This window comes from Lepisosteus oculatus, chromosome 11 (genome assembly GCF_040954835.1).
Source record: "Lepisosteus oculatus isolate fLepOcu1 chromosome 11, fLepOcu1.hap2, whole genome shotgun sequence".
In the NCBI taxonomy this organism is placed as follows: Eukaryota; Metazoa; Chordata; class Actinopteri; order Semionotiformes; family Lepisosteidae; genus Lepisosteus; species Lepisosteus oculatus.
In genome coordinates this window covers 4627024-4642262 of record NC_090706.1, presented here as the reverse complement: position 1 = coordinate 4642262, position 15239 = coordinate 4627024, and the positions used below count along the sequence as shown (strand labels likewise).

The 15239-nt window shown below is 43.0% G+C and overlaps 1 protein-coding gene across 1 annotated transcript; it reads right to left on the bottom strand.

The window, feature by feature from the left end:
* Positions 1 to 10849: 10849 nt before the first annotated feature.
* Positions 10850 to 13327, bottom strand: cited4b (Cbp/p300-interacting transactivator, with Glu/Asp-rich carboxy-terminal domain, 4b). The gene is made up of 2 exons (XM_006631246.3): positions 13112 to 13327; positions 10850 to 11629 (listed from the first exon to the last, which is right to left on the bottom strand). The coding sequence occupies exon 2, from the start codon at positions 11609 to 11611 to the stop codon at positions 10880 to 10882; it is 732 nt and encodes a 243-aa protein (XP_006631309.1). The 5' UTR covers positions 11612 to 11629; positions 13112 to 13327; the 3' UTR covers positions 10850 to 10879.
* Between the last annotated feature and the right edge of the window lie 1912 nt (positions 13328 to 15239).

Here is a 15239-nt window from a genome sequence, read left to right as displayed (position 1 = left end):
TTGACAATTAAATTGGAACAAAAACCAGACAGTTGAGAGACAGACAGATGACATTGGATTGAGAAGTGAACATTGGTTTAATAGAACAGTCACATGTTGGGAAAATGATTGCATACCTCTTGTGTACAAAACAAAAACCCAGAACTGTAATGTCTTTTTGTGCAATCACTTTCTGATCTGTTGATCCATTTTGACTGGTGCTAACAATGTGTGGTGAAGCCTGACTAATACACCGGATATAATGGCAATGATTTATTTTTATTTCCACTTGGAATACTAGTGCCAGAGCAAATCTTTGAATAGGGCCTGAAGGACAGTAGAGACGATACAATAGCATCCATCTGGATAAAGAACTGCCAATTCATCAGTCCAGTTTTCCTCTAGATCAGGGGTTCGTGACGGTACTGCAGGGAGTTCGTGAGATTGTGATGGAAATGTCAATGTCAAATTAATTAGTCCTATTAATAAATAACAATGTCATAATAAGAAAAACAACAGTAGTGATATTAATATTGTACAAAGGGAAAAGAAGCTTGTGAAGGGGGTTGCTGTAGCATTGAACTACATTTATTGAACAGTTTGATTTAGTTAAAATCTCAAGGGTGTACTTGAAGCAAATAATTTAGGTTGAAAGGGGTTCAGCTGACAAAAAAGGTTGGGACCCTCTGCTCTAGATGCAAAAGATCTGTGGATCTGTCAGTCAGTGTTAGGTTCCTGTTGTTGGTTCGGAAGCATATATCTTCCTTGTTATTGTAGGAAGGACCCTGGCTTTGTCAAGGTTACTCAGGTTTTCAGAGTCTCTTTGCTTTGCATTTTGATCAGCTCAAGACTTAAAGAAAAGTCCTCCACTGACGTATTGTACATTACTTGATTTTCTGTCATTATCTTCCTTTGACTTTTTACTGTAGCTCCCCCAATGTTTTATGTAGCTGCAAGGATAACAGCCGCTCTTTTTCAGCCTGCTTGTTAGCTTTTGTGAAGAGAAATCTTCTTTGGTGGAGATTAAACAGGGCTCACTCAATAAAGGGGAACATTTTAATTAAGATTAGACAGGGAATAATAAGGGGAAAACAACACAGTACAGTAGATCTGAGTAAAGTGGTCAGAGAAATCCTGTCAAGTGAGACGGACATAGAGGTCTGAATAAAGGATCTGATCTTTTAAAAACACAAAGAAAGTTTAAATCATCCTGGCTTATCTGACTCGGCACGTACTGTATGTGTATTTACAGGTGAAGATACATTTGCATAGCCTGTGCAGAACTCCTCCCAGAAGCACTATCACAAGTGATTCATGAACAAGGCTGCTGTGGCAATGAACGCTGCCTCCTGATCTTGGATAAGAACAGGCTGTCCGGCCAGTCCTGTGTGGATCTTACACAGAGTGACTGAGGGAGAGGTTTCCAAGGCTGAAATCTAAATAGAACAAAAAATGCTGAGGATGCCTGATAACGAGGCACAACCTTCTAACTTCATGTCTACCAGGAAAACCCTGTGCGTGGCAGTGGACATAGTGTCCTCAACACAGACAGCGGTGTGGCCTCTGCGCTGGGGTGGTAAAGTTAGGTCTGTTGTCTGCTTGCCTTCATCTTGTCCACTTCAAGTGGGTTGATTAATGGCAGCTTTGTTTTGATCCGTCTTTCCGATCTGGGCATGTCTAGCCCTTTATTGAGCAATCTGCGTGCTGTCATTGAGGTGGTAAACTCAAAACAAGACTCCCAGGTCTGCCTGGAATGGAAAAAAACAGGGGGAAAACAGATAACCAGAAAACAAGCAAAGTTGCCTACACCTCTGTACTGAGTGCTGACGCAGAAGGACTGTCTGTGGGAAGCCTGTGACGTGATGATGTAGCCATGCAAATCATGGAAATGTTGAACTCTGGAAATGATCCAAGCCTCTGTTAGGTGAACTGTGTTATTTTGTGGCTGTAGAGGATAGACCTTGAGAGAATGGAGGTTGTCATCTCAAGCATCATTGCCTTCTCTCTGTTGTTTGTTACGCCCAACATGAACAGTGCTTTGGTATTCCTGGACAGTAAAATGTTGCAGTACTGGGATATGGGTTATTATGGAACCTCAGGGTGTTGGTTATGGACAACAAGCAGACTATGGCCATGTATTTATTATTACAAGGCACACCTGTGCTGTACTCACCACTCTTTTACATGAGCTTGGAAAAACATGCTTACTAATCTCTCAAAAACCAAACTGAGACCCACAAGCAGAATCAGGTTTTTGATCCTTCCTGTCAAGAGTTGTAAACAAGTCTACACACGCAAAACTGGAACGCCAGCGCGGTCACAGACGCTGACGCTGGCACACACACATACCTGTGCACACTGGCAGAGCAAAATGAAGTCACACTTCAGATCAGGAGAGCAGACACACCCTACTGCACAAAATGCTTTAATTCGTGTCAGAAGTGTGAGTTTTTAAGAATTAACACCTGCACGGTGGGTCCTGAATGGCAGAAGGTCATGTTAAGTTGTGTGGCCTTTGTCTCTCCATTAATGCACCATCGATGGAATGTACTGTAGATGCATCAGGGCAGGTTGTTGTAAATCTCTTTGATTAAATAGCACTGTATGTCTTATTCCAGATTACATTAATTTTAGATATATGTATTTAGATTATGAATTTAGATTAAATATCCTGGTGTTTAAAGGTTTACATATATAGGCATACAAACAGATAAATAGGTCAACATAAATTTATACATTTTGAACTGAGAAAAGTGAGGGTATGACGTACTGTTTTTGACAATATCTGTGCCAGATGGCCAGGCTTTGCCTTTTTTATTTATATACCACCAGCTATGGAGCTCAGAAACTCGTAGATGTATCCAAAGTGCCTAAAGACAAACATCTATAGGCTTGTTGTAATGCAGAACTGAGCCCACTTGGCGTCAGATCTGAATTAACAGATATCTGGAGCTCTTTATCTTAGAACGGTGGAAGTGTGAAAAACAGCATACATGGCACTCAGAAGACAGAGTGTAATCTAGGATGATTTAGAGTCAGTTAGAGTAGCTCGGGCTGGACAAATACAGAAATGCCGCATTTGATAGTGAGCAGAAGTGATTCACAGAAAGGTACTGTATGATGAGAAACTACAAGGAGCTGCATGAAGCACAGTCATGCAATTCACAGAGCACTTGTTGGGGAAAATTAAAAAAAAACAATACACCTCAGGTGAATGACACATGTCGAAAATAAGATCAAATAATTGGTAAATACAGTTGGAATATTGACGTTCTGTTGGTTGTTTTTCATTTTTTATAGGAGGGGCAAAGTTCCCTGTCAGTGTTTTCTCCACTGAATTTTGTGATCTCCTTTGTGTCTTCGTTCTAACCGAAACAGGACAGAACCAGAATAGACCAGGTTTGAAAAACATTGGTTATCGTATGTGTTTCTCTTAACACCTGTGCTGTTGTGCACAAGAGTTATGTTATGTCAGCTGGACCTGAAATGTACTTTAGACTTTCTGAGGTTGAAGGATCACATGTGTGTCCATGTGACGGTCCTGCTGCCAAAAGACGAAAAGTTTGTCAAGAAATGTTTTTACTTGATTTTTTGTCCTTCTGCGATGTCTTCTGTGTGTTTGTGCTGCTCAGTAGTTATTTTTTTTAATCATATTTCCTGCAGTGGTTGCCAAGATCAGGCAGTCACATCAGACACAACCACCTTGCAAGTGATTTAACAACAACCGTTTTTTTTTCTTTAAAGGGCTATGCACAACACGGTTCTTTACGGGCATGCTGATGATCTAATCTAGTTTGGGCACTCAGAGCACCTTTTTTGAGCCTGTATGTCTTCAAGATCCTTCTCCCTCTCAGTCCTGTCTTGCTTTTCTCTGTCCCTAATCCTCTCTAAAGCTCTGCTCCAATTGCTTGACAAGTGGAGATGGATTTTCCTCTTAACCTGTCCATGCCTGGGTTTTTCCACTTTAAGCTCTCCGTGGAGTGTGTATGTGCCTGCACGACTTTATGAACATCTCAAGCTTCCGTTGCTACTAAAAATGTGGCATTCTGAGAGACACTACAAAAAGCATTTTTCAGTTTAGACAACATCCAAGTATCTTTGCTTCTGTTTTTATAAAGCAGCTAGTAATGAACAGGTAAAATCTGCTCACGCAAAGCTGGATCATTTAAGAAAAGCACACAATACTGAGTACTGCTGGGATTTAAGAAATATTCAGGTTACCTTGTAGTAACAGGTTAGGAGGATGTGGTAGTGTATACTCAAACAAGGAGACACATTTTCAGCCTGTTCTGTATATGACACAGAGGTATTAACAGCTGCTTCTGTAGCTGAGGCGCACACTGTACTGCACTGGAGTACTGTACTGTACTGAATTTCATGTAATGGCCAAAAAGAGGATAGCCTATTCTCCAGCTGCTATACGTTTCTCAAAAAGGGTTTGAAACCTGTTTCTTTGAAGTCTGTACTTCGAGTGCCGAGTTGTTGACAAGCTACAAAAGTTACACAAAACCTGAAAAAAACACTGGAGTTTCTGAATTTCCGTCGTCAGTTTGGGGATATGGTCTCAAGATATTTGTAAGCAGTCTGCCGGAATCAAGTCAGCTTAAGGATTAACCACAGAGATGGTTCCTTATTCTGCGTAACATATTCAGTACCGGTAATTTCTAGAGCGTAGACTACTTCTTTAACACAGATTGTTTTGGATGTCCATCCAGGCTTTGTTTCTGGGCTTGGGGGTCGCCGGGTGATTCGATGTGATCCTAACTGAGAAAGCCACCCTAGAAGCAGCTCTGCCGTCGTGACACCGAAGGCCCGCTCCAATCTGCAGAGAAGCAGCAGGAGCAGGACCAGCTGAGCGAAAAGTTGTTTGTTGACGGCTGCAGTTTCTTTAAATAGAAAGCCCTTGCCACTGAAGGGGGGGGGGGGGTTGGCCTTCAAGAGAGTGCAGAAAACCGAAAACCTCAGATAATCTTCTTGATTATTGTGTTTGGATTAATTTCAAATCCACGGCAAAAATACCCTTCTCTTTTCTTTTTTTTGTCATGGAAATGGCAGGTTGCACTTTCAGTTATCGTCTTTGTGTTGACGCCAAAAATTTTCTGGGGTTTACAAAAGAAAAAAAATTGGTCATATATTTCTGGACAATCCAGGCTTCACTGTTGACTTATTCAGAGAGTAATGAATTCACAGGAAGAGCGTTGAGTAATCCTGTAGCTGAGGGTGACATGCTAGTGTGAAATAACGAACAGTCAAGTGAGTGAGGTTTCTGCAGAATCCCTGCCTCCTTGCATTTTCTCCCTTTGCTCTTGAATGCATCTTTGTATGAGATAGCACCAATAAAGGGACAGCCAACATATACGAGCAAGGTGAAAATCATTTGCTCTTTCTATGAGGACTTGAGGGCAAAAGTGTGTATAGACATCCGATTAAAAGTCCTGAAAAGGACTATTCCGCCGTTTTGCAGGCGGAATTATCCTCTTACACCTGTTACCCCTGGTAAAACCTTCATTCTCCAAACGACCTGAGAATTCCCTGCAGATCCTTGTCTCAAACTTCCGTGACATGTCATTCAAAGGGGGTTTAACCGGCAGTGCTTCTGGTATGTTGTTTGGTGTTTGCTGTGTGCATGTGCTGTTTATCTGTGGTGCCTTTGCAACACACCTGGAAATTGACATTCGGTGAGCAGTGCATGAGAGAGGTATTTTGGATCCAAAACTGCTTTTGTGTGGACCTGCCAGGATCAGAGCAGGTGACGTTCCCAGTGTCAAGAACATATCTTCAGGGTGGCTCTGCCCCACCCTATTCAATATAACGAACTCTAAAACCACATTTCCTTTATCTCCGTGCCACTGTGAGGCTTCTGAAATGACAAATCCTGCGCCAACCTGTTTCCTTCAAGTTGCAGTCTCTTTTTATTTAAAGTGAAATGCAATATTTCCTGACACGCCCTCCCTGGGCTACAGGAGCAAGTGGGGAGTATTACAGTGTGTTGCCATGGCCGGTGCAGCCAGCTTCCGCTTTTCACTGCTGCTTTTGAGGGGTAGTGCTCAGCCCAGCCTTCCTGAAACATTCTTGAAAGTGTTCGCCATAGCGGCCAGAAAGGAAAGTGCATGCATGCCTTTCCCATTTTAAAACCTTTGGCACTAGGTTTGCACAGGCTGAATTGTTGCAGGCAACCCGACTTCGATTTTGAATTGGAATATGTGGTTTTGTGCTCTTCGACTAAGCTCCAGTGTAATTGGCCAAATCCTACATTGGGCTTTGTCAGCTCTGCTGGGACTATGACCTCCACCTGTAGTTTTTACCAGTGGTTATCAGCCATCCAGCTTATCTGTGTACTGGATCTCCCTAACTGCTACCTGGAAGCAGCAGGGCGGCTTTGTGTCGGCACCTTGCAATACACTTTCTGGACATAGTCTTCAACTCATCACTGTATTACAGTAATCTCCTTACCTTTCATTGTTTCATTATTGTCGTAAGAAGGTGAATCCCTTTTGTTTACTTCCCTTGTACACTCCCCGATTGTTTTGAAAGTTGCCCGGAAAAAGGTGCCGGATGAGTAGCGCCGTTCATGTCTTCTGCTGCTAGTGGTGTCTTCAGTATAGCAGCTCAGAGCAAGGCCCTGCCAGTCAACCACAAAGGGATCACTCCCTTCCCCAGGGGGCGTGGATTGAGCGCACCCCTCCCACACACGCCTCGTCCAAACAAGCAGATGAGTCCTCAGTCTGGCTTTGTTCATTAAATAAATACTTTATTATTACCGCTTAAAATAAATACATTTTCTTAAAATAGAATCAACAACATCGAAAAGGGAACCAGCAAGGTGAGAGTGGGAGAAGGCTGCAGCAGGTGCCGACTGACGCCGACATCCGTTCCCCGTAGGAATTCCGTTATAAAATGACCACTTTTCTTTATACACCTTAAATTATTTACCCACTAAATATAAGAGTGCCGCAGAATGAGCCTGGTATTTGGTCCCTGGGATCGAGGGGTCTGTCTGGGAGATGCCAGGTCTGGGTTCTTTGTGGACACCTTGAATTTTGGGGTGCTAAATTCAATCATCCCGTCAACGAAAAGCTAACCTAGTTGCCCCCCACCCCCCGTCACTGCCAGGAACCAGACCCAATTTGCACATTTAGTCTCAGTGTTGTGGAAATGCTTGTTATTTTTAATTGAATTTTAAACAGGAAAAAAGGTTAATTGGCTTCTAAGAACTCGATTAGCTTATTACATGACTGTTTGGAATTGTTTTTGAGGTTCACAAATGTTATGGGCAAAATTCAAAGCAGTCCAGACCAAATTCCCCTTTCTTTACTCAAGTGCTGAATGAACCCAGTCTCAACAACATATCTCCCAGGTGGATCCCTCGACCCCCACAACAGTCTACGCACAGGAGATGAGGAACGTTTGTGTAAGGGGGGGTTGGTATTAGATGTATATAAACGTATGCAAAGGATTTTTTTTATCACTCAAAACATCCAGTACACAGTAAAGTAAGACTCAAGACATTTACTAAAAATTGAAGCTAAGTCTTTTGTACAAGCCCTGGTCCTGGAGAGCCACAATCTAGCAGGTTTCATCAGTTGCCACCATGGGAATGCTTTAACCCCGACCAATGACCTGCTTAAGTGCAGGAGATTCAGAGATAGTTTGGAACACAAATCATACATTTAAGCTCTCGGGGACCAGAGTTCCTCAAAAGTGACATTACTTGCTTAATTGATTAACAACTTAGATGGGTTCCCAGTCTTTAGAAAGAGGTGATCCAGGGTGACGCTACAAGACCTATTCACTGCCAGGAGCAGGGCTGGACACCCCTGACCTAAATGGTATCCAGGCAATTCAGGCTTTTTTAACGTAGTGGTAAACCCCATTTGAGGAACATCAACTGATTGCAAAGTGATTGACCCACTTCAAAGACCTTAGACTTATTTAACTATTTATTTTGTGGTACCAAGATATTTAACACTAAAGAACTGATTGCACAACATTGTGCAAACTTCAGTAATTAAAATCAATAGCATCCTCTAAATCGTGAACATCTCTCAATTTTACTCGTTTCCACCATTAGTGCAGCGGTGGCCAACTCGGCTCCTGGTGATCTAAAAACCTGCAGTGTTTACCTTTCAGTCATCAACATCAATTTCTAAACACCTGCAACACCGTCATCTTGACCAGTTAAAGGGGTAATTTGTGCTTTAAGTTGTAGAGTGATTATCTGAAGTTTAAAACCCAACACCATGTAGCACTCAAAGATCACGGTTGGCCATTCCTGACTTAATTGAATCAATTAACTGACTAAACCGATCAAAACCCACATGTTGAAAGCTTTTACAATTTGGTGGCTTTGGGGTGACCAATAAGACCCGCTGGACTGCAGCTCTGTGGGAGGAGGGATGGGCACCCCTTAGCAAGTTGTAGCAAGAACAGGGGGAATGCAACTCTAGCCCTGGACAGAACTACAGTATTCCCATCTACCGTCTAGCTGAGTGCTGAATAACTTAATTGGATCAATCAGTTGTTTAAATAATAGACATTAACATGTCCATTAACGTGTTCTACAATAGATCTCTCTACCTGACCATTTCAAGCTAACAGTAAAACCTGCAGGACTCTAAGAGTTACAGACCACAGTGTCTAATATCCACCCAGGTTTTTGACATTTAAAAATCGTTACAATTTGTTACAGCAATGTTTTTTTTATAAAATCAATTTCTAAATTAAAAAATAGTGACATAAGAAAAAAAATGGTAATGACTTCATTTTGTAGTTGAAATGAGTCTTTTTTTTCCTGTCCATTAGCTTTCACAGTCTACATCAGCTCACATCACAGCCCTACATGCTGTTTCAAATCATGAAATTTCTGAGGAAGTACAGCAGAAAATCTGCACAAAACAGTAGGAAGCCAAGAAATCTGCCAGCTGGCAATTAATGCTTATCAGAAAACAGAAGTTAAAATGGTTTCTCAGCCACAGGTTTCTTTCCAAGCTAGTGGCTGAGAAATTAATTAATTTCACTGTAGTTACAATCCCACCTATATTGCGTGCCCTAAAGCAGAGAATCCACTCCCTCAAATCCAGGACCAGTTGAACAGGTATGGTTTTCCAGATCCAAAATTCCTGGTAATTCCGGGTAAGCTTCCCATACCCACTGCTGGAACTACGCCCCTTTAGGGATCATAGAACACATTTAAAATTTGATAAACCCGGAATTGTCCCTTAAATGTTCTTGAGACCTGAATTGCAAAGATTACAGGATTAATCCAAGTTTTTGAAGCTACCTAAGGAGTATTTTCCTTTTTAAATTTTAATTCTAATATAACAGTTAAGCTCCCCTTGGCATTTACTCTACCCTGAACTGCCCTGATATTATGGCATGCAGTCTGTGTGTGGCCTTTTCTTTTCACTTCACTGTAACTGGAGAGATTTCAGAGATCAGATCACCCGCGTTAAACACCATCTGGCTGATTGTGGTTAGCAAGGCTGAAGGACTGGACAACCCAAACTAGCACTGACTCCGAGCTCATGATTAACATGCACATGGCTGTCGGGTGGGAAAAAAAAATGGCGCACATCATAAGCACTGGGGTAACCTCAAATGTAGTTTAATAAAGGTTAAGAAAATGTATGTGCAGAAGACATTGGTATTTAAAAAAAGACATCTCTAAACACTCAAGTCATCTCATCAAATCTGTAGAAAACTAAAGCAGATTGTATTTCCACAGCAGAAGTTTGTCGGTACCCCCTTTTCAGCAATAAAAATTATTAGAGTCGCACATTTCGTCACGCAAACAAATGTTGCTGCTCCCAGGTCTTTTTCTCCAATCCAACCACCGTGATGAGGTTAAAGATCAAACCATTTGTTACCAGGCCTTGTTTAGGAATCCCCCCCTTCCAAAAATAATAAAAATAAAATAGCAAAATAAATAATGCTGCAGTATTAAGGCAGTTCTACAACTTAGATTGGACCTAATGTTGAAGCTTGGATCAATCTGTTGTAAGGAGAGTAGGAAGACTCAACAGTAGGTTCTGGGGCAAACATACATCCGAGCAAACATGGCAGGGAAGAATCTTTCAGAGGCATAGGAGCTACATGAACTGCAGGCAGGCCCACTGGCATAGGTGTGCGTCAAGTGTTTTGGAATGAGCGGAGGTGGCACTTAAGTTAACGCTGAAACTAGGTTTACTGATCATTTGCTCACAGTACCAGCTACAGTAATGCTTTTCTTTCAGTAGGTTTTTGCTGAATTTGCCATACACCTATAACTGGAGAAAGCTGCTACATTGTCATCCCCAATTTGGGCATTGTACTCATCTTGAAGTCCTAGACTCACAAGAACAGGTTTCTCTTTCAAATTCAGATGTGAAAGGTCCAGGCCTAAGCCAGGAATCAGACAGCTTGTTTGCAAAAAAAAAACAGCAGTTTAAGAAGGAGAGCTCATTGTTTTTGAACTGGTTGGGAAAGTGGGACAGCTCACGTCTATTAGTTTGTTCAGTGTCCGAAGTCTGTGAAGGAAAAATAAATAAGTTAAAAGTTGCCGCAGAACCCATTTCTCCACGGTTGGGCAACAATCAAAGTATCTGCATTGTTCCGAGTGGCTTCTGAATTCTGCCAAGTGTGGTTACATTCATCCCTTTGGACAAAGGAGGCAGGAGGCAGGCAGGTGAAGACTGAACCCTGACTGGTCACGGCGCTGTGCTCCACTGACAAAAGATGGCAATCCTGCGAGTAATCCAGTGCAAAGCTTCTATTCATCATGATAAATATATATTAAAAGAAAAGATTGTCCGGCGTGCATCTCACCGTGCCACCCAACCCAATCCTTCTCCAAGCACCTCAACCCCCCCACCCCCAAAACACCCCCCCCCCCCCCCCCAACCCCACTGTTCTCGCCAGGACTTCAGCAGCTCACAGTGCTGGGCTGCTGCTTGCTCACGAAGTCCGAGATGAAATCAAACTCATTCTGCCCCAGGAAGAGTTCGGGCAACTCCTGGATACGGTCCAAGCCAAGTTCCAACACGAGAGACGTCAGGACCTCCTCGTCGATGAAGTCCGTGTCGGCGACGTTAAGCCCCAGGGGGGGGCCGCCCATGTGCTGCATGCCTGCCAGCTGACCGGAGCCCATCCGGTACTGGGGGCCATTTCCCATGTGGTTCCCGTTCATGACCATGAAGGGGTGTCCGTGGTACTGAGTGTTGAGTTTCTGCAGGTGCATGCTGGCCATGAGCTGCTGGGAGGTCAGGCCCCCTCCCATGTACTGCTGCTGGGGAGCCTGCTGCTGTGGGTGCATGGGGTGGTGCTGCTGCTGTTGCTGGGGGTGGTGCTGCTGGCTCTGGCTGCTGTACATCATGTTGCCCGCCATCTGGTGATGGTGACCCATCTGCCCATTGTTCATTTGCCCATTCATGCCCGCCACCATCCCCGGCCTCTGCCTCATCACGGCCTCCATGTTGGCCTGCGGCCCCGGGCCGTAGTGCATCATCTGGCCGCCGGGCAGGTTGCGGAGTCCCGGCGGCGGCGTGTGCTGTTGGGGCCCGGCTTGCAGGCTGCCGTTCACGCCCATCCGAAAGCCGTGCAGACCTCCGCCGCCACCGGAGCCGTGATTCATGGGCATCATGAGATGGTCGGCCATGACTTCCTTCGTGATTCACTGGGGGGGGGGGGGCGTTGAGAGAGAGGAAAAAAACGGGACTATTTAGGACGACATGTAAAAATAAAATCGTGTTCCGTTTAAGTTTAATGGTGCGAGTTGTTGCGTACAGTCAGCAACAGAGACACGTGACCGTCACTGCGTGGGGGAAAAAGTACAAGTTTAGCAGCAGCATTAAAGTCCCTCTGCAGTAAGCAAACTGGATTCTCCCAGCATTTACATTTCGCGATAAAACCGCAAGAGCGCTGAAACACTACCTGGAAGGCAGCACCTTAAAACCGCGTTGCTTTCGGGAAAATGATCGCGCCAGTAGTGTTGCCCTATATTACGATCTAGTATCCCTTAGATCTGCAGTTCTGGACTCCGAGCTGAATGCACTTCACGACAAACGTCCGATGTATATGAAAATAAAAAGGCCACTTAGTTTAACGACCGACCGCGGTGTAAGCTTTTTACCAATTGGCCTTTTCGGATCCATACAAACTGCTACTAGCTAAGCACTAAGATGACATTACAAATATTTTGAGAGCAGCCTGTAACATCGATGTATTTTTTTTTTTAATATATATATTTCGATCAAAGAGCGACAGTTCCTTCTACGTGACGGTCCTGGAGAAGAGTTCTCAACCTCTAATTCTTCAGTAACAAATCTCTTTAGAAACTCCATTGTCACAATGGCCCTTGAATAACTACTCTGAATGGCTGATCCCTCGAAATGGCACTTTTATTCCAGGCGACAGTGTAGCCTACTTGGTTTCTTACACACTCGCATCAAGGTTTCATTCTTACTGCTTGTAAGGAGACACAACAGAGCTGCGCGTACTTAAGCTACAAAGCATCGTTTTCTAGTGTTAACATTTTCCCCTTCCCTTGAAAGTCGACAATTGCCGATTCGCTGCCGATCGTTTCCCCCTGAGATGCCTGCTTGAAAACAAAGATAGGCAAGCAGGCATTTTTAACTAAACACTTAACCCTTTCCTGCTCTGTGCGCTATTGCACAAGCAGGCAGTTCTTTGTGTCTTCAAAAAGAAATGGGTTCCTACAGGTTTGCATAAGCAGAACCCACTGACCAAAAAAATAGAATTAATCGAAGAATAGGTGCAGGTTAGTACATTAAATAAAGTGAATGCAACATCTCTCTAAATAAATGCACTGTCTGATGCTTTTTTTTTGCAAAGAAAAAGCAACACACACACGCACACAATACAGACCACACATAAACGAAACGGGAATATCAAAAAACAATTCTGAATCTAGTTATTAATTTGAAAAGAAAGGAGACGTTTTCTGCTACACGTTAAAAGCTGCAAACAAAGACATCATCGTCGCATCTACGGTAAATGTCTAAAATATGTATCTGCACGGATAACTAGGTCAGATTGCAGTAGATAATCCAATGAATAAGAAGGTAACAATAGATAAACCCATGGAGCACCTCACTACCTCGGTCGCGTACTGTATTTTTTAATAAAATATACATACCAGTTCACGCTCTCTCTACAAAGTTCAGTGACTTTGTTGCTGCTGTTGGCTAGATTTCTTTTACTCCGCACAGCGAAGATCCGAAAGATTAGAACATATATTCCAAAGGGTTAAGCTTCATACTCTAACGGGTCTGGAACACAAAGGCAAGCGCATCTGATCTTGAAACGAGTGCCTATTTTCTGGGTCAACCCCGGGATTATATACATCTAAAAAGCTCAGAGGCAGCGCGACAGAGAGAGGTGGAGCTTCCGGATCGCTCGTACCCTTTGTTGCGATTGGCCCTACTTTAATCATCGTGCACCAAAAAAAAACCCAGTGGATTCTCTGAAAGAAACACTGTGGCCAATTAGTTCCCTCCCATTTGTTTTTGTTTAATTTTTTTTCTCTCGTTTGAATAAGGACGGTCTTGGTTTAGTTCGGTTTACTAGTTTTGATTCTGTTGGTTAACAGAAGAAACGGGAGGCGCCAGTCAGCTATCTGTCAAAACCAAGAGGTTTACGAATCGGCTGTCTGTTCGCCTGTAAGTAGTTCATTAGCGTGCGTTGCTACTTTGGGCACCGGAGAAAAACACAAGGAGCAATACCTATTATTCCATCAGCCGATAAAACCTTGGCCATTTTAATATTTCCCCTCTTACGTTTAACCCACCCGTTCTTTATCCTTACTCCTTTACGCCTTTTAAAGCAGCGCAAAAGCTTCTTTTGAGTTATTTTGCTCATGCTTAGATGACAACACACGACGTGTCAGGACGCTCTTCCACGATTCCGTTTTTTTTATTTTCTATGGATGGAGATCTGTTTCACGGCAGCGGACTCCTGCTGTTAATGTTGGTTCAGTTAGCACAGCTAGTTTTCAGGTCTGTCCGAAATATTGTGTTGCCAAAGCGGAGTTTGTAGAGTCCAGTAATCCATCACTTTACCTGTGGTGAGCACGTTGAGTGGTGTTATTAAGTTATAAAGTACGAGTCAAGAAATTATTATGGTCCATCTTGTACGACCTCTTGCTGAGCACCATATGCTTTTGTAGAGCTCTACGCATAATTGATGTCCATATTTTTAATGGCCTATTTAAACATGCATGATAGAAATGATAATGATTTCTATGTATCCAGGCATTCTGTTGGAACATAATCACAGCAGAACAATAGTTACAAACAGGAGGAGGCAGTTCAGCTCACCTAGTAGTTAATAACTTAAGGATCTCACACAGCTGTTCCTTGAAGGTAGTCTGTATCGATTTTAACAACAGCTTGTACTGGGCAGCTTGTTCCATAATCCCACAACCCTTTGGATGAAGATGTGCCTCATGTTATCATTTTAAATTGGCTTTTTTATGGCTTCCCTGCATTAAATAATTCCGATGATTCTAATGCCAAAACCCTGCCCATGGGTGGCCTCTCCAGGTTTAGTATGCTGTTTGCTAACCTTTGATGATCTGTGTGTGATCCTGAATGTGTTACAAGCTTTGGAGAATTCCTGTGACCCCTGCCCACACTACCACGAACACACTAACTACCCTACACAAATCATCGGCTTGCACCCAGTATACCTGTGACCTACATGTCCAGTTTGGAGAGAGAACCTGCATTCTTGACCATCAGTTCGTAAGGGAAGCATTGTTGTCAGTCTCATGAAAACAATGATACAGTGATCTAATCTGACAATCAGTTGGTACAATCCTAGCACTGTCTAGCCATTTAGAGTATTTTTATCATCAGCTGACAACTGGCTGCATTTTAACATAGTGTGAACAACTTGTGCTCATTTGGAACATGCTCCTCTCTATTCAGAATCTAGAATTAATAAGTTGACAGTCAGGCTGTCACTTGAAACCAACACCAAACCCACAAGATTACCGTTTGTGTTTGTCTGCTTCTTCAACATACAGATACTGTCCAGTGTACCTTGTCATGCAGGAGAGCCAATGAGAGATGTTTACACTTGGTTTGGGATATGAACATAATAATTGCTATATTCCAACTGTATAAATATATACACAAAGAAGGATAATAATTCATAATAATTGCTTACACTTATATAGCGCTTTTCTGGACCCTCCATTTAAAGCGCTTTACAGGTAATGGGGATCCCCTCCACCAGTGTGCAGCATCCACCTGGATGACTAG

Excerpts from the sequence above, each read along its gene's own strand:
- cited4b (XM_006631246.3), bottom strand. The coding sequence starts at position 11,611 with ATGGCCGACCATCTCATGATGCCCATGAATCACGGCTCCGGTGGCGGC.